This window comes from Salvelinus sp. IW2-2015, linkage group LG7 (genome assembly GCF_002910315.2).
Source record: "Salvelinus sp. IW2-2015 linkage group LG7, ASM291031v2, whole genome shotgun sequence".
NCBI classification, from domain to species: domain Eukaryota; kingdom Metazoa; phylum Chordata; class Actinopteri; order Salmoniformes; family Salmonidae; genus Salvelinus; species Salvelinus sp. IW2-2015.
Genome location: NC_036847.1, coordinates 33,294,503 through 33,319,840, shown reverse-complemented (window position 1 = coordinate 33,319,840; position 25,338 = coordinate 33,294,503). Strand labels below are relative to the sequence as shown.

Genomic DNA, 25,338 nt, shown 5'->3' with positions numbered 1-25,338 from the left:
TTCTAGCGTCTAATCTTCACAACTCTAGAGAGGGAGAGTTGCCATCTATGCTTATAGGACTGCAGTGTGTTTCTACTCTAATCTTCACAAACTCTAGAGAGGGAGAGTTGGCCCATCTATGCTATAGGACTGCAGTGTTTTGTTCTACTCTAATCTTCACAACTCTAGAGAGGGAGAGTTGCCCATCTTATGCTATAGACTGCAGTGTTGTTCTACTCTATCTTCACAACTCTAGAGAGGGAGAGTTGCCCATCTATGCTATTAGGACTGCAGTGTTGTTCTACTCTAATCTTCACAACTCTAGAGAGGGAGAGTTGCCCCATCTATGCTATGGACTGCAGTGTTATTCTACTCTAATCTTCACACTCTAGAGAGGGAGAGTTTGCCCATCTATGCTATAGGACTGGCAGTGTTGTTCTAGTCTCTAATCTTCACAACCTAGAGAGCGGAGAGTTGCCTCTTATGCCTTATAGGGACTGCAGTGTTATTTCTACTTAATCTTCACAACTCTAGGAGGAGGAGCATGTTGCGCCATCTATGCTCATAGGACTGCAGTGTTGTTCTACTCTAATCTTCACAACTCTAGAGAGGGAGAGCTGCCCATTTATGCTATAGGACTGCAGTGTTATTCTACTTCTAATCTTCAACAACTCTAGAGAGGGAGAGCTGCCCCATCTATGCTATAGGACTGCAGTGTTATTCACTCTAATCTTCACAACGCCTAGAGAGGGGAGAAGCTGCGCCCATCTCAGTGCTTTAGGACTGCAGTGTTATTCTATCTTAATCTTCACAACTCTAGAGAGGGAGAGTGCTGCACATCTATGCTATAGTGACTGCAGTGTTATTCTACTCTAATGCTTCACAACTCTAAGAGAGGAGAGTGCCCATGGCTATGCTATAGGACTGCAGTGTTTTCTACTGCTAATCTTCACAATCTAGAGAGGGAACAACTCTAGAGAGGGAGAGCTGCCCATCTATGCTATAGGACTGCAGTGTTATTCTACTCTAATCTTCACAACTCTAGAGAGGGAGAGCTGCCCAGCTCTGGTTTAGGATGAAGGGGTCATAAGCAAATATCACAATGTTCTCCGGAGATCAAGATAGGCTTTGAAAGAGAGTGAGTATCATATCAAGATAGATTCAATTGCCAAGCAGAAATGACCCCTCTGGCTATGATCCCTGTTGTACATTCGGCTACAGCAAATTGTGTTTTCTTTTGCCTGCCAAGTCATTTAATTCTATTAGCCATTAAATGGAGCTTCTCTATGATAACAACACAGCCAGCCCACTCACCGGATGTACTGTAGATAACAGCCAGCATAACAGAGTAGTGACGCATCATGACTCGTACCACATGACCTGTGAGGCTGAAACACAATGACCAGTAGAACAAGTACCTTGGACGCAGTCCCCTGCTCAAAAGCTGCATTCATCAACCAATGGTTGCGTGTCACGTCATCGACTGTGTCATCAACTGAAAGATCCAGGGGGCTAAGCATTCCCACGCTGGATAGTATGTGTTGTAACCATGGGGATTTACAATAACACCAATGTAACCAATCAGCGTTCCAATTATACATGGACTCTTGGGGGTGCCCAACGTCCATATCTTTGACCATTTCTATTCTGATAAGGGGGCCCTGATTTGTTATGGGGGAGCCCCCCCCCAACCCCCACTGTAATTCAAAACCTGTACCCAAACATGGGCACAGACACCAGACACAACTCAAAGTAACAAGCACACTCATATACACAGACCAAACACATACACATTCCTTTATGAAAATATGCAAATATAAAGCAGGATGTGAAAGGGTCCTAAAACCCAGCTCTATTGTATTGGACCAGCTGTGGCCCCATAGATAAGCCCACCCAGAGACTCACCTTAGTCAGCCTCATCCTGCCGTTGTTGGACCTCTCTGGACCACGGCGCGTCAGTGACCCTCTCACCAAGGGCACAGGCTCTGCTTCCTCCCCACAGCAAGGCTCCGCAGTCAGGACGCAACCCATATAGAGATGTGAACCCTGGCGCTCTCTCTCTCTCCTGTCCTCTCTCACTGTCCCCCTYTCCCTATACTCTACCAGACACTGTTTTCCTGCGTACTCTCAGGCAGCTGTTTTTGTTGGCTGACGCGAGGCCCTTCCCCTTTTCCTGGCTCCCATTCAGCCTCACACTCACTCTCCAAGGGCCAGAGGATATACCTTCTCTCACTCCTCTCTCTGTCTCACACAGACACATGCATCCCCCGTCTCTCAAATACTCACATATGGACATACTTTACATATATGGTCTCTCTCCCTCTGTCTTCTCTCATAGCAATATCAATACCTCTCTGTTTCTCCCTCCCTCTCGCACTCTAAAACCCTCACTGTTCCTCCCTCCCCCTCTCACTCTGAAACACTCTCTGTTTCTCCTTCTCTCACTCTGAAACACTCTCTGTTACTCAATCAAATTTCAATCAATCAATCAAATGTATTTATAAAGCCCTTCTTACATCAGCTGATGTCACAAAGTGCTGTATAGAAACCCAGCCTAAAACACCAAACCTCAAGCAATGCAGGTGTAGAAGCACGGTGGCTAGGAAAAACTCCATACTCCCTCTCTCTCTCACTCTAAAACCCTCTCTGTTACTCCCTCCCTCCCTCCCTCCCTCTCTCACTCTAAAACCCTCACTGTTCCTCCCTCTCTCTCTCACTCTGAAACCTTCTCGGTTCCTCCCTCTCTCTCTCAATCTGAAACACTCCGTTTCCTGCTCACACATACACAGTAATCTTGCTAGACATTGTCTGTATTGTCTGAAATGGGTTCATCAAAACCAACACAACCACAACTGTTGCAGTTTGGATGTTCTAAAACTACAGACCTCTTAGCATGGAACCACATACCTCTTAGCATGGAACCACAGACCTCTTAGCATGGAACCACAGACCTCTTAGCATGGAACCACAGGCCTCTCACACACCTCTTAGCAATGGAACCACAGACCTCTTTAGCATGAACACAGACCTCTTAGCATGGAACCACAGCCTCTTAGCATGGACCAACCACAGACCTCTTAGCATGGACCACGACCTCTTAGCATGAACACAGACCTCTTATCTGGAACCACGACCTCTTAGCATGGAACCACAGACCTCTTAGCATGGAACCACCGACCTTTCAGGCATGGAACCACAGGGCCTCTTAGCATGAACCACAGACCTCTTAGCATGGAACCACAGACCTACTTAAGCATGGAACCACAGACCTCTTAACTCATGGAACCACAGAACCTCTTTTAGCATGGACCACAGACCTCTTAGCAGGAACCACAGACTCTTAGCAAGGACAATAGACCTCTTAGCATGGACCACAGACCTACTTAGCATGGAACCACAGCCTCTTAGCATGGAACAGACTAGCAGGAACCAGGCCTCTTAGCATGACCACAGACTTTAGCATGGAACCACAGAACCTCTTAGGCATGGAACCACAGGCCATCTCTAGCATGGAACCACAACCTCTTAGCATGGAACCACAACTCTAGCATGTAACACAGACCTCTTGCATGGAACCACAGACCTCTAGCATGGAACCACATACCTCTAGCATGGAGCCACAGACCTCTTAGCATGGAACCACAGACCTCTTAAGCATGGAAGCAGTCTCCTCTCCCTAGACTAGTTACAAACTTGCAACATAAGTTCCAATACTGCCGGCAGACTTGAAGTGGTCAGAAGTGCTGTTTAGCTTATAGTCATCTATAAGCTAAACATCTAACATTTGTCTACACCTCAGGGGCTAGACAAAGTTAACTTACTAAAACCTGCTTTGACACTTTGCTACTGCCCCCAGAAGAGGTGTCGTGTAGTCTCCAGATCCTAGAGTCAGAGAGCAACATTAGTCTTATTTTTTCTTTGTTTCTCCTGTCTTGTGTTGTTGTTTGTTTCTCTGTCGTTTTGTTGTTGTTTGTTTCTCCTGTCTTTTTGTGGTTGTTTGTTTCTTCTGTCTTTTGTTGTTGTTTGTTTCTCTGTCTTGTTGTTGTTTCTCCTGTCTTTTTGTTGTTGTTTGTTTCTCCTGTCTTGTTGTTGTTGTTTGTTTTTCCTGTCATTGTTGTTTTGTTTCTCCTGTCTTTTTGTGTTTTTTGTTTCTCCTGTCATTTTGTTGTTGTTTTTTTCTCCTGTCTTATTGTTGTTGTTGTTTCTCCTGTCTTTTTGCTGTTGTTTGATTCTCCTATCTTTTTGTTTTGTTTTCCTGTCTTGTTTGTTGTTGTTGTTTCTCCTGTCTTTTTGTTGTTGTTTGTTTCTCCTGTCTTTTTTGTTTGTTTTCTCTGTCATTTTGTTGTTGTTTCTCCTGTCTTTTTGCTGTTGTTCGTTTCTCCTGTCTTGTTGTTGTTTGTTTCTGTTCTTTTTGTTGTTGTTTGTTTCTCCTGTCTTGTTGTTGTTTGTTTCTCCTGTCTTTTTGTTGTTGTTGTTTCTCCTGTCTTGTTGTTGTTGTTTGTTTCTCCTGTCTTTTTTTGTTTGTTTCTTCCTGTCATGTTGTTTGTTTCTCCTGTCTTTTTGCTGTGTTCGTTTCTCCTGTCTTGTTGTTGTTGTTTGTTTCTCCTGTCTTCTTGTTGTGTTTGTTTCTCCTGTTCAGAGTGTGTTGGCACTTCATTTAATTTAGCAAGCAGGCTTTTAAAATTCAATATTCTACTTAAATATCAAAAGGTACACAAGATGCGCTCTTTAGTGGAACAACTCATATGTGCACTGTAACTGATCTGATTATGAAATGAATGCAGTATTCTGGCTCCAACGACCTCTGTTAACTTTGGTTACTTTGATAACCAGTACTACGTGTCTGGAAGCCCAGCTCTAGATCCTCATGCTTTATCCAAACATTCTCCTGTGATCAGTCTGCTCCACACAGGATCTAAGGACTAAGTTGATTAACAGGAGTTCATTTTACTGTGGTTTAAAGCAGGGAGGTTCAGCGTTAAACACACAAATGGGTGGCACAACTGGAGGGGTGGGAGGAGGGGTTAGGACAAGAGAGTTGGGGGTGGGTGGATTAGGGAAAGAGAGTTGGGGTAGGGGAGGGGGAGGGGGTAAGAGGAGGCGAGAGAGAGGAAAGGGGAGTGGAGTGAGAGGGGGTTTTGGAGACACATCAAGAGTTTGCCTTTTAAAGGGATACATTGGGATTTTGGCAATGAGGCCCATTATCTACTTCCCAGGAGTCAGATGAACTCGTGTATACCCTTTATGGTACCCACAAGTTCATCTGAGTAATGCAAGATATGTAAACATGATTAAAGTGACTAGTGTTCCAGTTGTTAAAGTGACCAGTTAAGTCTACAGTTGCAAGAAAGTTTGTGAACCCTTTGGAATTACCTGGATTTCTGCATTGATTACACATAAAATGTGGTCTGATCTTCATCTAAGTCACAATAATAGACAAACACAATCTGGCTAAACTAATAACACACAAACAGATGTACTTTTCACATTTTTATTGAAGACATTGAGTAATCATTCACAGTGCAGGCTGGAAAAAGTWWGTGAACCTCTGTGTTAACGACTTCTMCAAAAGCTATTTGGAGTCATGTGTTTCAATTAAGGAGATGAGATTGGAGGTGTGGATTGCACAGRTGCCCTGCCCTTTAAATAAAGGCACACAAAGCCTGGTTACTGACACATCTGTTCTTCTCCAGAAAGATTGGTTAGTGTGAACCAGGCCTCAATCCCAACAACTTTCACAGGACCTTAGAAGACGCATTATAGAGATGCACAAAGCTGGAAAAGGTTACAAAAGCATTGCTAAAGACCTTGGTGTTCATCAATCCACGGTGAGACAAATTGTCTACAAATGGAGAAGATTCAGGACTGTTGCTACTCTSCYTAGGAGTGGGCGTCCTGCRAAGATCACTCCAARAGCACAATGCGTAATCCTGAAAGAGGTGAGAAAGAACCCAAGGGTAACAGCAAAASACCTCCAKAAMACTCCACAAACAACGAAAGTCTGTGTTCAGGTGTCCACTATCAGAAAAMCACTGAACAACAATGGTGTTCATGGATGGACACCATGAAGGAAACCACTGCTGTCTAAAAAAACAACATTGCGGTATGTCTCAAGTTTGCCAAAGACCACCTGGATGYTCCACAAAGCTTCTGGGAAAATGTTGCTGTGGACAGATGAGACAAAAGTTGAACTTTTTGGGAAAAATGCACAACGCTTTATGGAGGAAAAAAGGGCATTGCACACCAACACCAAAACCTCATCCCAACTGTGAAGCATGGAGGAGGGAGCATCATGGTTTGCGGCTGCTTTGCTGCCTCAGGGCCTGGACACCTTGCAATCATTGAGGGAACAATAMATTCAAAAGTGTATCAATACATTTTACAGGAGAATGTCAGGGCATGACCTCAAGCTTAAGGGTGATGCAACAAGACAATGACYYAAAGCACACAAGTAAATCAACTAAAGAATGGCTGAAAAGGAAGAAGATTTGTGTTTTGKAATGGCCAAGTCAGAGTCCTGACCTTAACCCAATTGAGATGCTGTGGCATGACCTGAAGAGGGCTGTGCAATCAAGACAACCCAGAAATACTGATGAACTGATACAGATTGGTAGGGAGGAATGGTTCAAAATTCCTCCTCRACGTTGTGCAAGTCTTCTAAGCAGCTACAGGAAACATTTGGTGGAGGTTGGTTGCTGCTAAAGGAGGATCTACAAGTTACTAAATTCAAGGGTTCACTTACTTTTTCCAGCCTGCACTGTGAATGATTACTCAATGTCTTCAATAAAAATTTGAAAAGTACAACTGTTTGTGTGTCTTTAGTTTAGTCAGATTGTGTTTGTCTATTATTGTGACTTAGATGAAGATCAGACCACATTTTATGAGTAATCAATGCAGAAATCCAGGTAATTCCAAAGGGTTCACAAACTTTTTCTTGCAACTGTATGTCTATAGGCAGCAGCCTCTCTGTGCTAGTGATGGCTATTTAACAGTCTGATGGCCTTGAGATAGAAGCTGTTTTTCAGTCCCAGCTTTGATGCACCCATATTGACCTCGCCTTCTGGATGATCGCGAGGTGCAGCTTTGATGCACCCATATTGACCTCGCCTTCTGGATGTCGCAGTTGCAAGCTTTGATGCAACCCATGATTTGACTCGCCTTCTGGATGATCGCGAGGTGCAGCTTTGATGCACCCGTATTGACCTCGCCTTCTGGATGATCGCGAGGTGAACAGGCAATGGCTCGAGTGGTTGCTGTGCTTGATTATCTTTTTGGCCTTCCYGTGACATCGGGTGCAACACATTAGGATCATAGCTTTCACCTGTAATGCTGCATTTTGCCATTTCACCCAGTCAACCCTGTCACTTCTAGTAAGATTTTAACCAACTTAATTCCTAAATGTCTCCAAGTTTCACCTTCATTGTAAAGCCCTCGTTATTTTGTTGCTTTGACAAAGTCATTTTGGAAGATTATTTATTTATTGTGATTAGTGATTCATTTACGTCTGTCCCTCATTTTAAGGTCAACCCTGTTACATGCACCGAACTATCGTATTAATATGAAACTAAATAAATATTTTTTCAAAAGAAACACTGAACATCTAATAGCGAAATCATAGTGTATAAGCAGGTGAACTGGTTGTACTTTTTTTGRCCATTTTCTGGTGTTTTGTGGTGGAAAACGGAGCGGGTCGAGCATAACACATCAATCCTGTTACCCATAGATAGACAYGCTAGAAATGTCATTTTTGGGGGGTGAATCTTGCATTCAATTGCCACTCTCTGTTGCACACATCAAGCTCCCATTCCCTCTGTCACAAGGGGATTTATGGCTGATTTAAGAAGAAAACGTCTACCCTGTTATTTTATTTGGCACTTAATATAGTCCTTTTATTAGGCTGAACATGTGCWTTTTGTGATAGAAATATACCATACTTTTATTGTGATGATGTCAGAGGTCACAGAACTCTGGGAATTTCACTACAATGTATATGATTTATTAATATTAACTGTGTTTTACTTCCTTTGTCTTTATGCATTGATGTAAATAAATGAGCCACATTCTCAAAGCTAGAAAAGTGATTATTTTGTTAAGGGTCCCCTCCYATTACCTACCACTTGTTGGTGGCTTTCTATTTCCAAACATACATTTAAGCATCAATTCAAATAGAACACTATTTTCTGTATATGGTAAACCCATAGACTTAGATAAACATCACATCATTGTATCTGCCCCATTATGGCGTCTGTGAGGGCAGAACCAATTGAGGCCATCTCCATTTTGATGTAGACAATTTTCTTCTTCTACTACTTCTATGAGTTGGTAAACAAACTGAAAGAGTGCATATTACCACCTAGAGTGTGTTGTTTGAACAGKTATAAAGGTTGGAGACKGCAACCTGCAGTTATGAAACATTATCTCATGAGTATAATTTATTGGCAGATCCCTCCTTGTGATCTGGATAGAATTATGTGATTCTTCCTTAACCCATAGGAAGTCCCACTAAGCTGATGACTTCAAAATTGTAAAAAATCCTCAATGGCGCTGCCCATGCTAAAACAGGCTTTTGGGCACTAGAGCCATCTATCTATCTCTATGGGCAAGGACAGATTTGCACCAAGTGTGGGCATGATCCCTAAACAGGAAGAACAAAAACATGGTCCATATCACAGACCACAAGACCAAAGTAATAAGCTAATCACAAACAAAATGTGCTGTATATTCAAGTACAATATTTGGGCCTTACCAACATCTTCACTTTAGGAAGGTTGCTCCTAGTAAAAGGCTATGTGAAAGCTGGTTATATTTAAAGGAATAGTTTATGCATGTCATGTCCAAATCATCCTAAAGTCTCTAAAAATGGACCGTGTAACTCAAAGAAGTTCATTATGGATGATTTAGACATTAAGCGTGAAATTGCTAATATAGGTACCATCGACTGGCATTGGATGTGGGCCACAAATGCTAAAAAGTTAGCATTTGAAACAGTCGGCCATGTAAACACAACCAAAGCATGGATTGCTGTGATACCTTGTCCATAAACTGCTTACAAAGTAAGGAAAACAATATTTCAATGTGTCATTTGGGTGAACTATCCATTTAATGACTAAGAATCAGTTAATCAGCTACGTTCAAACATCTGGTGGAAAGCCTTCCCAGAAGAATGGAGGCTGTTATAGCAGTAAAGGGGAATCCAACTCCATATTAATGCCCATMATTTTGGAATGAGATGTTCGATGAGCAGGTGTCCAAATACTTTTGGCCACGTAATGTATCAATCAATCCTCAAATGTAGGCTTGTCGTCAGTTGGTTACTTTGGACAATTCTATGCCCCCAGACACAAAGGCCGGACATAAAACATAGCGTCAAAAGGTTGTAGTCATGGAAAACACAAGAGGAAATAGGAAAGAACAGGCGATGGAATGTGTTAAATAGGAAACTTCAAAGGCAAAACATCACTATTAAGAGTTGAACTTTTTGTTTGTGTGTGTGTGTGTGTGTGAATCCCAAATCATTGGCTGTTATAGAGGTGGGAGATTGGATAGTGTCACATTCAAAAATGATAATTAAAGTTGATTTTGTGGGAATAAAGTTAAACTGTGACTCCTCACAGCTGTGGTGAGCTTATTACCATATAAAATTCCTTCAATTGACCCTTGAATTCAGATCTGAGGCCATTACTGAACACAGCCCGGGAATCCCCCCTGGACAGGAAATGTAGATTTCCCCTGGGGGCAGAGGGGCCTGCCTGCCTCCATGTACAGGAATAGACCATATGGGAGACAAGCAGGACGAGATGCTGGGAAAATGTCAAGTTAAACAGTTACTCAGAGCACATGCAGCTGTTCCAGCCTCAGACTGTCACCTCCCTCGAACTACAGTTACTCCTAGGGACCCCCCAGACTACAGTATACTCCTCAGAATCCCCCCAGGCTACAATATACTCCTCAGGACACCACCTCCTCCAACTACAGTATATCCTAAGGAACCCCCTCCCCTCCATCAGACTACTGTACACTCCTCTCAGACTACAGTATACTCTCAGGAACACCCCATCCCTCAGACTACAGTATACTCAGGACCCCCCAATCTCAGACTAGTCTATTCCTTAGGTACACCCCAGACTCAGTATACTCCCAGAACCCTCCTCAGACTTACAGTATACTCCTCAAAACCCACCTATCCTCAGACTAGTCAATTCCTCAGGTACCCACCCCCAGACTACAGTATACTCCTCAGAATCCCCCACAGACTACTCTCAGAATCCCCCCAGAACTACAGTATACTCTTCAGAATCCCCCCCAGACTACAGTATACTCTTCAGAATCCCCCCCAGACTAATATCTTCAGAATCCCCCCAGACTACAGTATTCCCTCAGAATCCCCAGACTACAGTATACTCTTCAGAATCCCCCCCAGACTACAGTACACTCCTCAGAATCACCCCAGACTACAGTATACCTCTCAGAATCCACCCCAGACACGTATATCCTCAGAATCCACCCCAGACTACTCTCAGAATCCCCCCAGACTACAGTATACTCTTCAGAATCCCCCCAGACTACAGGTATACTCCTAGAATCCCCCCAGACTACAGTATACTTCAAAACCCCCCCAGCTACGATATCCTCAGAATCCACCCAGACTACTCTCCTGATCCCGATACAGTATCCTTCAGAATCCCCCCCAGACTACAGTACACTCCTCAGAATCACCCCGACTACAGTATATCTTCAGAATCCCCCGACTACAGTATACTCTAGAATCCCCCAGACTACTACTCCTCAGAATCACCCCAGTACTTCAGAATCCCCCAGATAAGTATACTCCTCAGAATCCACCCAGACCTCCTCAGAATCCCCCAGACTAAGTACTCTTCAGAATCCCCCCCAGACTACTCCTAGAATCGCCCACAGACTACAATATACTCCTCAGAATCACCCCAGAGTACAGTATACTCAGGGCCCCACCTCCTCCGACTACAGTACACTCCTAGAAAGCCCCCCCCCCTCACAGTATACTCCTAAGGACCCCCTCCTCCATCAGACTACAGTACACTCCTAAGGAACCCCCCCCCCTCCGATAACAGTAAACTCTCAGGACCTCGACTACATATACACCCAGGAGCCCCCCTCCCTCAATACAGTATACTCCTCAGGAACCCCGCCTCAGACTACAGTATACTCCTCAGGTCCCCCCTCAGACTACAGTATACTCCCCAGAAGCCCCCCAGACTACAGTATACTCTTCAGGACCACCCCAAGGCTACAATATACTCCTCAGGACCCCCCTCCCCAACCTCAGACTACAGCTTACTCCCATCGCTCCCTCTCTCCTCAGTTACACAGCAATGCCTGTTTCCCATCAGCGTTCTGAAGTGGAAAACTGAATGGCACAGGTTACAACCTGGGCCAAAACCCAGCTTAAGGTCACAGGGGTCAGGGGTGTGGTGGAAGGGGTGGTTAGGATATACAGGATATTACAAGATCAATAGTCAAATATTGTATTTTCATCTATTTGAAGTGAACAGGAGAACCTAAAATGTGACAGAGAAACTTATAGCCCAGTTCGACAGAAGAAACTGAAAAATGGGTGATTCATGCTTTAAGCTGTGAAGTGAGGGGTTAAGATTCAGAAAATCAAAACTGCATAATTTAGCAGTGGTATACCATAAAATACATTCCTTATATTCAATTTGGTAAATCTCTCCCACTCTGTGACCTACCCATATGGAGTTGATTAAATGCATCTCGACATTCCCATGGCTTAAAGAACCACATGAGTCTGGTCCCACAGCCATGCATGTTACATAGAGAAACAAACATCCAGAAACATTTATTGAGCTGTGCTTCTTCACTTGTGATTGTGGGGTTACATACAGTACATACAATGTTAAAACACCCTCTGCATTAAAATCCAGTCAACACGTGGCCCATGGATAAGAGTGAGTGAAGATCATGCCTCCAATACGTTTAGGACACAGTTCACACTATTTTTTCATGACATGGTTGCCAGGCGATGACTTTCAGGCAGCTTCGGATGAGGCGGAAGGAAGGAAGCGGTTCCTTTCTGGAGAGGAAGCAGGAAGCCATTGGCGGTGTATTGGGACAGTGGCTAAAAAGATCCAGTTAATGACTGCTACAGATGATGATCAGAGAAACACAAACATCGCATTCCTCATAGTAAAAAAATTGTTAACTTATGTCAGCAAAAGGACTTTTCCTGTCTTTTCTTTTATTTAAAACTCCGGTCTGTCCCTCTGAGATAGGCGCTCCAGCATCTAAGTATAACCAGTCTTAAGGACTTGCCCAGCGAGCGCCTCCCCACAGTCCAGACATCTAGACCCCAGCATAGTAAACCAGTTTAAGGCTCAGGAGCCTCCAAGTCCAGCATCTAGACTGCTCCAGCATTAGTATAAACCAGTTTTTAGGCTCAGAGAGCCTCCATAGCCAGGCACAGACTGGCTCCACATGGGTAGTAACCAGTTAAGAGAACATCAGAGGGCACGCATCGAGACGGCGCCAGCATAGAAACCAGGTGGTTAGGGGCTCCAAGAGCCGCCATAGGTCCCAGCATCCGAGACGGGACCCAGACAGTAGGGAGAACCCAGGTTTAGGCTCAGAGGAGCCGCCAGTAAATCCAGCATCAACTGCAGTACCACAGCAAACCCAGGCGAGCGCAAACCGCCAACCCACAATCAAGAACGCGCAGACCTAGATAAACCCAGACTGCAAAGCCCAGGACCAGCACCAACTGGCTCCTTAGCTTTAGTATAACCAGGTTTAGCGGCTCACCCGGCCCGGCCCGCCCCCCCCCCCCCCCCCCTTGGAGCCCCACTCACGGTCCAGCCCATCTCAGACCTGGCTCCAGACTTCAGCTACTAACCCAGGCTTTCAAGGGCTTCCAGGCAGCCAGCCTCCCACCTTCAGAACCAAGCAATCCTAGACTGCTCCAAGCATATAGTATAACCAGGTTTAGGCTCAGAGAGCCTCCATAGTCCAGCATCTAGATCGTGCTCCGCATAGTATAACAACCAGTTTTGGCTCAGAGAGCCTCCATAGTCCACGCATCTAGGACTGGCTCCCAGCATTAGTATCACACACAGTATTAAGGGGCTCAGAGAGCCTCCAAGTCCAGCAATCTAGATGCGTGCCGCCCCCCCACGACATTAAGTAAAGTAACGTCAGGGTTATGGGCCTCACAGAAGAGGCACTCACATAGATCCATGACATCTAGACTGGTCTCTCCGTAGCACCTCAGTCCATACCCAGCGGGCTACCACGCCGGCTGCAGCAGGAGCCCCATAGTCCCAGGCACAGATGGCTCCAGCATAGTATAACCAGTTTAGAGGCTCAGAGAGCCTCCATAGTCCAGCATCTAGACTGGCTCCAGCATTAGTATAACCAGGTTTAGGGCTCAGAGAGCCTCCATAGTCCAGCATCTAGACTGGCGGGTGGTCAACACGCACGTAGCTATACATCTCAACCCCACCTTTTACATTTTTTTATTTTTATAATGACTTAAATTCAACCTTATTAAAAACCCATCCAGCATTTCTCTAGCCTGGTTGCTGTCTCTGTTTAGATATATTACATACCACTCCTTGCCAAAGATTTGGCAAATTGTCAGGAGTGGCAAGAAGTGGAACGTTAGCTAAAAAGACTGGTACACAGATGAGTATTTCTCTATGTTTAGGTCCAGTCTTGAAGGTGCAGCCAGCCGGCAGTGGGGTGGGTTTCTCTTTGAGCAGGTTAGCAGGAAGGGAGCTGTAGAGCTGCTCCAGCCAGGTTGCTAGGCAGACCTCATTCTTTGCATCTTCCATCTTCTTCACTTCTTTCATTCACCCTCCCTATGCATTGTCCTCCATATTGTCATGTGGGTCTGCGTCCATTATATATCAAGGCTGCATACTGTATCTATTCGCTGCGATCGACCTCTGAAGAGAATTGGGGAAAAAGTAAATCCGTTTTTCAATTGAAATGTTTGAAAATCCCTAAAACCTGAATATAGCAGTTACATTCAGTTTGTCAGCAATCAATGCTTACCTTCTTTATCTGCCTGAGGCACTTCATCATCAGCTAAGCTAGAGGGGCGGGAAAAAACAAAAAAGGACAGATGTCAATAAAACTACCTTCAGTTAGGTGCAATAAAATTACCTTCAGTTAGGTGGATTGCTAGAATAACAAACAAATAGGGTTGGGCATCCCTGTTCTAGGTGTTAGGGGCCTGTGGATTGTAGGGTGAGGTGTCCCATAGAATTAATCTACGGGATGACCTCTAACCTGGTGAGCTGTGGGGTGTGTCATTGCTGGGGGAGACGGTAGCCGGGCCTCACCCTCACTGGAGCCCCCAACGGGCGTGGTCCTCTTGGCCCAGGCGCTCTCCTTGGGAGGTGGAGCGAGCACCACCTTTAGGGGCGGACTGTCTTGTCTGGGAGGGGAGGGCTCGGTCACAGGGGAGGAGGGCTCCTCTTCACGTCCACTGTCCACCGAGCGCTCGCTCTCCCTGCGCTTGGAGGATGGGAATTTGAGAGGAAGAATAAAATAAAAACAATATATGACTGTTGTCCTATGTCAACAAATGTCCAACAGGAAATGAGTGTCCTGCTTTTATACCAACCCTGGGAAAGGACCCTGCTTAAACCCCAATATTACCCTCTGAAGGTGTCTAAGTAACTACAGTACTGATATCGTCGCTGACTCAATTACCCATCATAACCAGTGAATTGCTCACCTCTGCCAGATTGGCCACGGCTGCCTGGTTGGGAAGACTCACTGCCAGTCCGAGAGCGTCCTGCAGGTTGGTCCTCACTGCGTCAGCTGGGGTGCCTGAGGGATGGTCAGGATCAATGAGTCAAAGATAACATAACACAGTATATATGAAGTTTATTCTACAGACATACTCCATTTCCTCATGTTAGCCTATGCTCTTCTTCCCTTTCGTAACATACCTCTTTCTGGGCTTGCGGTCTGTGATTCTGTCTTCTAGCTGTCGCTGCAGTTTTTCCTGTTCCCTCTTCAGCCTCTCCTCCATCTCTCTCTCCTTGGCAGCCGTGTCCACTGGCTTGGCCTCACCGAAGATGGAGGCAGCCCTGTCCGAGGGGGCAGACGGGTCGCTGCTCTGCTCCACCTCTTTAGGTAGGCTACGGGGTTTCAGGATCAACTTGGGCCTCTCCACAGCACCTGGGTATGACCATAGAGGAGAAAAAAAGGAGAGAGGTTTTAATGTACACCCTGGTACTGTGTGACTGGGCCAGTGCACATTAAGAATGACAATTTTATTTAAAACTTTCTCACCTCGGTCACAACGGCTTTCCTCCCGTCTCTCGTATCGGTCACCACCACGGTCACCATAGCGATCCCCACTACCCCGGTAGTCATCGCGTCGGTAGCTATCCTGTCGGTAGCCATCTTGCCGGTAGCCATCCTGTCCTCCCTCATCACGCCTGTAACCAGTGCCAAATGCCCTGCGACCACCACCACCACGACAGTCAAAACTACCTGAGGGAAGCGGCAAAAATACAATATTAGTCATACTACAAGACTTCACAAACAACATAACAAAAACACAACACCCACTATACAAAACAGTCTAATGAGATCAACATATATTTTCCAAAGTGTGTCAAATATTTTCAGTTTTTGTTTAACTTTATAATATACCAAATCTAAAAGGGATGTTACTAGATAGTCAACCCTTCAGTTTGGTATTGATGGTGAGCATGAGGCTTTCCATTTGATGGGTAAACATCGTTTGGCAGCAATTAGACCTAGATTTCAAAACTTTCTCTGATATTGATCACCAATATTTACATTTCCCAACAGACATAAATCGTGGAGATGGATGGATGTAAATTCCTAGACACAATGAAATGATAGCACATACCTTATCCCCAAAAGATGTTAGTCACAGGACCAGCACATGTAATAGGGTTCCGTTGTGCTATTTGCATCTCCAACAGARATGTGACATTTCTGTGTGCATTCTGTCAGGAATGTAGCAAGTGTAAAACAGTCAATTTGACACTTGAGGTCTTTCCATTCCAAATAAAGTTGGAGAGTGGGCCATTCATTTTATTTAAAAAGTTGGATGGAAGTGAAATTGGCAGGGCATGGAATAAATACACCAATCTTAGTAACACAGTCGAAAGTTTACATACACTTAGGTTGGAGTCATTAAAACTCGTATTTCAACCACTCCACAAATYTCTTGTWAACAAACTATAGTTTTGGCAAGTCGGTTAGGACATCTACTAGGTGCAAGACAAGTAATTTATCCAACAATTGTTTACAGACAGATTATTTCACTCTATCACAATTCCAGTGGGTCAGAAGTTTACATTCACTAAGTTGACTGTGCCTTTAAACAGCTTGGAAAATTCCCGAAAATTATGTCATGGCTTTAGAAGCTTCTGTTAGGCTAATTGACAACATTTGAGTCAATTGAAGGTGTACCTGTGGATGTATTTCAAGGTCTACCTTCAAACTCAGTGCCTCTTTGCTTGACATCATGGGAAAATCAAAAGAAATCAGCCAAGACCTCAGAAAACAAATTGTAGACCTCCACAAGTCTGGTTCATCCTTGGGAGCAATTTCCAAACGCCTGAAGGTACCACGTTCATCTGTACAAACAATAGTACGCAAGTATAAACACCATGGGACCACGCAGCCGTCATACCGCTCAGAAAGGAGACGCGTTCTGTCTCCTGGAGATGAACGTACTTTGGTGCGAAAAGTGCAAATCAATCCCAGAACAACAGCAAAAGACCTTGTGAAGACGCTAGAGGAAACAGGTACAAAAGTATCTATATCCACAGTAAAACGAGTCCTATATCGACATAGCCTGAAAGGCCGCTCAGCAAGGAAGAAGCCACTGCTCCAAAACCGCCATAAAAAAGCCAGACTACGGTTTGCAACTGCACATGTGGACAAAGATCGTACTTTTTGGAGAAATGTCCTCTGGTCTGGTGAAACAAAAATAGAACTGTTTGGCCATAATGACTATCATTATGTTTGGAGGAAAAAGGGGGAGGCTTGCAAGCCGAAGAACACCATCCCAACCGTGAACCATCATGTTGTGGGGGTGCTTTGCTGCAGAAGGGACTGGTACACTTCACAAAATAGATGGCATCATGAGAAGGAAAATTATGTGGATATATTGAAGAAACATCAGTCAGGAAGTTAAAGCTTGGTCGCAAATGGGTCTTCCAAATGGACAATGACCCCAAGCATACTTCCAAAGTTGTGGCAAAATGGCTTAAGGAAAACAAAGTCAAGGTATTGGAGTGGCACAAAGGCCTGACCCAAATCCTATAGAAAATTTGTGGGTAGAACTGAAAAAGCGTGTGCGAGCAAGGAGGCCTACAAACCTGACTCAGTTACACCAGCTCTGTCAGGAGGAATGGGCCAAAATTCACCCAACTTATTGTGGGAAGCTTGTGGAAGGCTACCCGAAATGTTTGACCCAAGTTAAACAATTTGAAGGCAATGCTACCAAATACTAATTGGGTGTATGTAAACTTCTGACCCACTGGGAATGTGATAAAAKAAATAAAAGCTGAAAGTTGTATGTAAACTTCCGACTTTAACTGTATATTTGTTTTGATTATGTTAACCCTACCTAACAGAGATATTCAACATCAGATTCAATTATATCTATTAAAAGGAGAGTAATTGACGTTATATGGTCCCTCCAGAATGCATGGTATCAGTACACCCAGGTATTTCATATGGGTCTCTGTCCATTCTTACTTAAAAGTACTTTCTAAGCTTGAGAAGTCATGATAAGAAATGGGCATTATTTCAGGTCTCTCTCGATTCACTTTGAATCCTAATACAGCATCATACAGTATGTGTACAACAGTAGTCAAATAAATGACAGAGAATGTTCTGGTTCAGATAAATAAAGTAAAATATCATCTGAATATAACGATATCACATGTTGATCTCCACCAATCTCTACGCCCAGGWTTGAGTCACGAGTTGTAATTATTGWTGCTATGGATTCTGTGGCTAAAGAAAATAAATACCAAGACAAAGGACATCCCTGTCTGGTCCCTCTTGATAACTTMAATGATTCAGAGATCTGCCCATTTCTTCGTATAGATGCTTTGGGGGATTTTTAAAATAGCTCAATCCAGGAAATAAATACTGGACCAAAAGCAAAAATTGTTTTCCAAGTTCTTGGTATGATGGATTATACAGGGCACTAACCATTTTAATTGCATATGTACCTAAATATMTTGTTGTGCGCCCTGGAATTTTAATTTAGGAGCTCCAGTGCGCCTGGAAAAATAAAAAATTCTAGCTTTATTACCTCGAACATGTATCATTTCGCTCCTAAATTTCTTTGTGTGCGGCTACATTTTTCAACTTAGGTGCACACAAAAAATGTCTGTGTAGAGCACTGTTATATTGAAAAAATTGCAGAGATTGTCTGAAACATCCTGTTTGGTATAAACCCTGTTTGATCTGAGGGAATCAACTTTTGTATAATGTTTCTATGCGAAAAGCGAATAACTTAGCAATGGATTCAAAAGTGTTACTGGGCGGAAATATACGCATGACAATGGATCCTTATCTTTCTGACAAYGGATCCTTATCTTTCTTTTTAAGTAGGATGATTGTAGCCAAACATAGTGACTGGGTAACTTCAATAAGACTTCTCACTAACATGCTGAATATGTACAGGTTTAGTAGCCCAGGACCAGGTACTCCAACTGACCTCCTCTGTCATCTCTGCGATCCCTGTCATCATATCGATCCCTGTACCTGTCCTGGCCCCCTCCGTACCGGTTATCTCCTCTGGGCCTGTCTGACTCGTAGCGGTCATCTCCTCTGGGCCTGTCTGACTCGTGGCGGTCCCGTGACCCTGGAGCAAACAGCAGACAGAGGAGTTAGGGGGTCTCTCTTCCCCCCATAAAAGACCCATTTCAGACCCATACTGTACCAGTGGTGTTAAGTACTTAAGTAAAAATACTAGTTAAGTATTTTTGGGGGGTATCTGTACTTTACTATTTATATTTTGGCAACTTTTACTCCAATACATTCCTAAATAAAAKAATGTACTTTTTACTCCATACATTTTCCCTGACACCCAAAAGTACTCGTTACATTTTGAATGCTTAACAGGACAGGAAAATGGTCCAATTCACACACTTATCAAGGGAACATCCCTCATCATCCCTACTGCCTCTGATCTGGTGAACTCAAACACACAAATGCTTTTTTTTGTAAATTATGTCTGAGTGTTGGAGTGTGCTGCTGGCTATCCGTAAATAAAAAATAAAATAAAATGATGTCGTCTGGTTTGCTTAATATAAGCAATTTWGAATTATTTATACATTTACTGTTGATACTTAAGTACATTTAAAACCAAATACTTTWAAACTTTTACTCACGTAGTATTTTACTGGGTGACTTTCACTTTTACTTGAGTCATTTTCTATTACGGTATCTTTACTTTTACTCAAGTATGACAATGAGGTACTTTTTCCGCCACTGTACTGTACGCACGGTCTCCAAAGGTGTGGTCTCTTCGAGGCGCGTCGTCACTCTCTCCTCCACTGGGCTGTGGAGCCCTCCAGTCAGAGTCTGTCTTGTCTGGGCCAAAGTCTCCCCCCCGGTCCCTGTCCCGACCCCCCWTGGAGTGATTATCCCTCCCTGAGAAAGACACAGACGAGTCAGAAAGAACATGGAGAAACTCTTCAGATCAAGTTAAATCTGAACTGCGTGAGTGTGTCTAGAATGACGTTACAGTTAAGCTGCCAAAATGTGTAAGGAGGTACTGTAGCTACACATGAAACATCTGAAGGGAAACACGGTACACTGCTGTTCATGCTCCCAGGTGATTTTATTGTTATAACATTTCAACCATTAGGTATTCATCAGGCATGTATATCCCAGATGGGGGTGGAAGGTCCTTAATATCTGGGGCGGCAGGTAGCCTAGTGGTTAGAGCGTTGGGCCAGTAACCGAAAGGGTGCTAGATTGAATCCCCGAGCTGACAAGGTCAAAACCTGTTGTTCTGCCCCTGAACAAGGTAGTTCACACACTGTTCCTAGGCTGTCATTGTAAATAAGAATTTGTTCTTAACTGACTTGCCTAGTTAAAAAAAACAGTAAAACAAAGCCCTGACCTCAATCCCATAGAACATTTGTGGGCAGAACTGGAAAAGCGTGTGCAAGCAAGGAGGCCTACAGACCTGACTCAGTTACACCAGCTCTGTCAGGAGAAATGGGCCAAAATTCACCCAACTTATTGTGGGAAGCTTGTGGAAGGCTACCTGAAACATTTGACCCAAGTTAAACAATTTGAAGGCAATGCTACCAAATACTAATTGAGTGTATGTAAACTTCTGACCCACTGGGAATGTCATGAAAGAATTAAAAGCTGAAATAAATCATTCTCTCTACTATTATTCTTACATTTCACATTCTTAAAATAAAGCGGTGAGCCTAACTGACTTAAGACAGGGAATTTTTACTAGGATTAAATGTCAGAAATTGTGAAAAACTGAGTTTAAATGTATTTCAACTGTAGGTCCTTCCACCGCCACCTAGGATATGCATGCCTGATGAAGACCTAAGGGTCGAAATGTTGCAACAAAATCACCTGGGAGCATGAACAGCATCGTGTGGCGTTTTCCTTTTTCATGAGTTCGCCTATAACTCCAGAACCAGCAAAAAAGTACCTAGATGTACATGTGTATGTTCTTCAGCTAGCTACACAAACATAAGATTCACACCTTTGTCATTAGACTGATCTGCAATGTCCACACGAATCCTTCTGTTTCCCAAGTTCTGCATGGAGGAAGAGCAAACAACATGAAAAAAGTAATGGATGAATATGCCATCTAGTGGCTAACCTATTGACTGGCGTTCCACCACTGTGGCTAAACTATTGACTGGCGTTTCACCATCTGGTGGCTAAACCTATTGACTGGCGTTCACCATCTGGTGGTAAACCTATTGACTGGCGTTACCATCTGGTGGCTAAACCTATTGACTGGTGTTCACCATCTGGTAGCTAAACCTATTGACTGGTGTTTCATTGACTATTTCCTTGTAGCTCAATTTGTAAAATGGACTAACCTCTTCGTTTAGACTCAAGGCACTCAGGAGGGATTCCACATCAGCAAACTCAGCATAGCCAAAACCCTTCAGCCTGTCTGGATTACTGGGTTCTCTAGGAAGACGCACTGCACCGATCTACACACACACAACCACACACAACACACACACACACACACACACACACACACCCACACACACACACACACACAACCACACAACACACACACACACACACACACACACACACACACACACAGAGACGAGAAGAGAGACAGACAGACAGACAGAGAGACAGACAGACAGACAGACAGACGGGGTCAAACAGAGATATAGTATGTCTGGGTTTGGATGAACAAATACTAGCAGCAAGTTGGCAAATACTTTATAATAGGGGTCTTCTTACCCTACGAGGTCCGGACTACTGCTGCTTTTCTGTTCTGCCTGATAATTAATTGCACCCACCTGGTGTCCCAGGTCTAAATCAGTCCCTAATTAGAGGGATAGAATGAAAAAAAAAGCAGTGGAACTGCCTTCAAGGTCCAGATTTCAGTTTGAGGGCTTTATAATATAATAATGTATGCCATTCAGCAGATGCTTTAATCCAAAGAGACTTACAGTCATGCGTGCATACATTTTACATACGGGTGGTCCTGGGAATCGCACCCACTATCCTGGCATTGCGAGTGCAATGCTCTACCAACTGAGCTACAGAGGACCCACAGAGGAATTAACTGTGTAACACAACAGATTTAGGCTGAAATGTTATGTTTTGGGTAGGGCCAAACATGTGCTAAATTTGAAATGCACTTACCCCCACGCCCCTGAAGAAGTCCTTGATGGAGTCCTCAGTCACATCGTAGGGCAAGTTGCCCAGGAAGGCGGTGTAAGGGGGACCGCAAGGAATACGAGAGCGGTCAACGTTTGGCTCCCGGGCTGAACGAGGTGCTGTGGGCAGGATGGAGAGGTTGATGGCTGGGGCCCGGTACATATCCTCCTCTGTATGCCAGGAGGTGGATACTGGTGGGAGGAGAAGGGAGAGAAATTAGAAGGATTGGATGTTAAAGGGCCAATCTACGATTGGAAAATGATTTATTTTAACTTTCAAATTAATAATATACAGTGCCTTCAGAAAGTATTCACACCCCTTGACTTTGTGTTGTGTTATAGCCTGAATTTAAAATGTATTATATTCAGATTTTGTGTCTCTAGCCTACACACAATACACCTTAATGGAAAGCGCTCAGGGATTTCACCATGAGGCCAATGGTGACTTTAAAACAGTTACAGATTTTAATGGCTGTGATATGAGAAAACTGAGGATGGGTCAACAACATTGCAGTTACCTAGAGTAAAAAGAACAAAGCCTGTACAAAATACAAATATTCCAAAACATGCATGTTTGCAATAAGGCACTAAAGTAAAACTGCAAAAAATGTGGTAAAGAAATTAACTTTATGTTCTGAATACAAAGTGTTATGTTTGGGGAAAATGCAACACAACACAAGTTGTGCTATTTGAAAAGTGGTACTCAGTTATGTTATGAGTATGCTTGTCATCGGCAAAGACTAGGGAGTTTTGGGGGGGGGGTAAAAAGAAACGGAATAGAGCTAAGCACAGGCAAAATCCTAGAGGAAAACCTGGTTCAGCCTACTTTCCAACAGACACTGGCAGACAAATTCACCTTTCAGCAGCACAATAACCTAAAACACAAGGCCAAATATACACTGGAGTTGCTTACCAAGTCAACATTGAATGTTCCTGAGTGGCCTACTTACAGTTTTCACTTTTACTCCATTGTTTATAAACAATGTAATTGTAAACAAACACTGTATAACACTGTATAGCCTCATGGTTGAAAGTATAATTTTGATCTCATGGATGATGAGTCATTGCATGCATAGCTCTGTCTATGAATTTGAGAGTGGTTACATTTCTCCAGCCCCAATCCTCAGATAGTTACCAAAAACAGTGCCGGGGGTCGCAATTTTTGTTGTTGTTTGAACTGCAGATTTCCCTTTTAAGATCATGCTGCCTTGGTATGTACGGATCCTTACGATAAGATGGGTCAGATGCTGTTCTGACACGTTGACTATGAATACCAAAACACAGGTGTACTGACCAGAGATGAATGTCACAGAACAGGATTGGGCCTACATGAGTTACAGTAGCCAAATCTTAAAAACATGTATCCTGGTTGAGAACACACAACGTATAGGAGAAAGGAGAAAAATAACTATGGTGATGCATCCTTTTTGTCAAGAATCTCACCCTCTGTGTGTAGGTCATCTGTCTCGTCAGCCCAGCTGCTAGTGGGCTTGGTGGGGGGGTAACTTGGGGGTGCATTACCCCCTTTGTCCTCTGCCGGGAAGTTAGTCAGGGATAGGGTCTTAACCTTCTTATTCCCCTTCTTCTTAGCTGCTGTGAGGAGAGGATGACATTTTATCATGGTCAAACAGCTCTTTGGCAAGTCTCTGACAAGACTCACTGTGACAGGAAAATGATAGTGCTGCTGCCCCCAACTGCCTCAAGCCAAAGCCTTACCACATAGCTTTTAAACCCAGATGACCAATATCACAAGACTTCCCGGGAACGTTTGTGAAACAGACCAAACAGGGGTTTGAGAAGTGAAAATTAACCTCTAAGGAAGAATTTTCCTCGAAATCTAAAGGCACAACCTAGATTCGAGCCAATGTCTTAAATAGTTGAACATGTTATTACTCCTACCTGGTGAAAGTGAAGAACTGACACATTTTCATTTTTTGTCAATTATTTTGAAGGAGTGCCTTTTGAGTTGCAAATGCGCAGTTCGGCGCTAGACCCGATTACGTGATTCCACGCATTAGTTTAGCTAGGCAACATCGCCATTACGTTTTTCTTTTTACACATTACAAGTGTGATCGGGGATTATATTGGAGAAGGAAATGTAACATACCTTCATACTGTCTTTGGCCTTATTGTGTTGGCTTGGATTTAAAAAAATTACACTGTCCTTTACAATATGATTCCAGCAATAATGGTGGACGGGTAACCTGGCCATCCCAGTGCTGTACAAGTCAGCGTGGCTTGCTTTTGGGCCAAAGGGGTTGAATCAGGCAAAAGTGTTTGGGTATGTTGCACTTAGCAGTGAGTCTGCGACGGAAAATAATAAGCCCGCAAAGAGACTAACAGAGAACAGATTTTTAAGGGTCATTCCAAGCCCGCCATATGGGTCACAGAACCGTGTGGAATGTGGATGTTCTCTTTACAGACTTGCAGAAGAGCGTGAAATGAGGCCATCACCATTCCCTCCTCCATCAGATGTTGACGCACCCCAAAAACATACACTACCCCCCACCCTGGTCTACTACGCATGCCCCAGACACTGTCAACGTAGGCTAGCCAGCTGTCTACTGTTTGTTTACATAGATGTCAGGTCAAGTGTCTATATAACTTTAGGTACATACCTCTAAAACCCGGCAGATATAACTCACTGTGTTAACATAGTATGCAACTGTCGCAGTTCCAAACAAACTATCTATGATGGCGCATGATCATTCCTGTGCACAAAGACCAGCTGGTCTTCGGGGAAAAATAACGTTACCCTGTAAAGTACGATGTTTACATGGTTCCATCCCACTCCCTCCCCGCAGCGTCCGCCACGATACAGCCCCTCCTGACACAACGCATGTGAGGTCGACACACCCGGAAAAAGTATGCATTTCAAACCGTGAATCCATCACTTTCTAAAAAAAATGGTCGATGCCAAAGAATGCATATCTCCACGCAGGCTACACCTGGCCCATGCAGAATTTAGCTTACATAATTCTCACCTGACGTCGCCATGTTGGAGAACGACTTCCTGGATCCTGGATGGAGACGCGGGCACACAAGTATCCGCGTGCATGCTTCGCATCGTGTTTTCGTGCATTGCAGTGGTGTAGATCACGCTATCACCACTGGAGAGCGGGTTAGGCCTAGTTGACGGAATGAGAGGTTTTTCAAAAGTTATTAATGAGGGTGTAACAAAATGCTTGCGTTTCTATCTCCAACAGTGCAGTAATATCTAACAAGTAATATCTAACAATACACACAATCTAAAGTAAAGGAATGGAATTAAGAATATATACATATTTGGACGAGCAATGTAAGAGCATAGACTATGATACAGTAGAATAGGACAGAATAAAGTTAAAGGTTAAATAAAATAAATAAATATACATATGAGATGAGTATTGCAAAATATGTAAGCATTATTAAGCAACAGGTAAGTGGAAATATTACTTGGTTCACGCATATATTATAATAA

The 25,338-nt window shown here is 43.7% G+C and overlaps 2 protein-coding genes across 2 annotated transcripts in view; both read right to left on the bottom strand.

The window, feature by feature from the left end:
• The window catches only part of LOC111966153 (tensin-2-like), a 68,258-nt gene extending 65,972 nt beyond the window's left edge, over window positions 1-2,286 (bottom strand). Inside the window, exon 1 of the mRNA XM_070444346.1 lies at window positions 1,885-2,286. Within this exon, the coding sequence (XP_070300447.1) occupies window positions 1,885-2,010 (126 nt within the window). The 5' untranslated portion in view covers window positions 2,011-2,286. The remainder of the gene's footprint in view (window positions 1-1,884) is intronic.
• An 11,020-nt stretch (window positions 2,287-13,306) lies between these two features.
• Window positions 13,307-24,937, bottom strand: LOC111966857 (eukaryotic translation initiation factor 4B-like). Its single transcript, XM_070444600.1, is given in 13 exon segments — window positions 13,307-13,916; window positions 14,026-14,063; window positions 14,263-14,498; window positions 14,714-14,808; window positions 14,931-15,162; window positions 15,277-15,480; window positions 18,704-18,850; window positions 19,495-19,641; window positions 20,726-20,780; window positions 21,072-21,188; window positions 21,865-22,070; window positions 23,322-23,471; window positions 24,863-24,937. Coding segments are annotated over 12 exon segments (1,611 nt in total). The 5' UTR covers window positions 24,876-24,937; the 3' UTR covers window positions 13,307-13,916; window positions 14,026-14,054.
• Window positions 24,938-25,338: the final 401 nt, after the last annotated feature.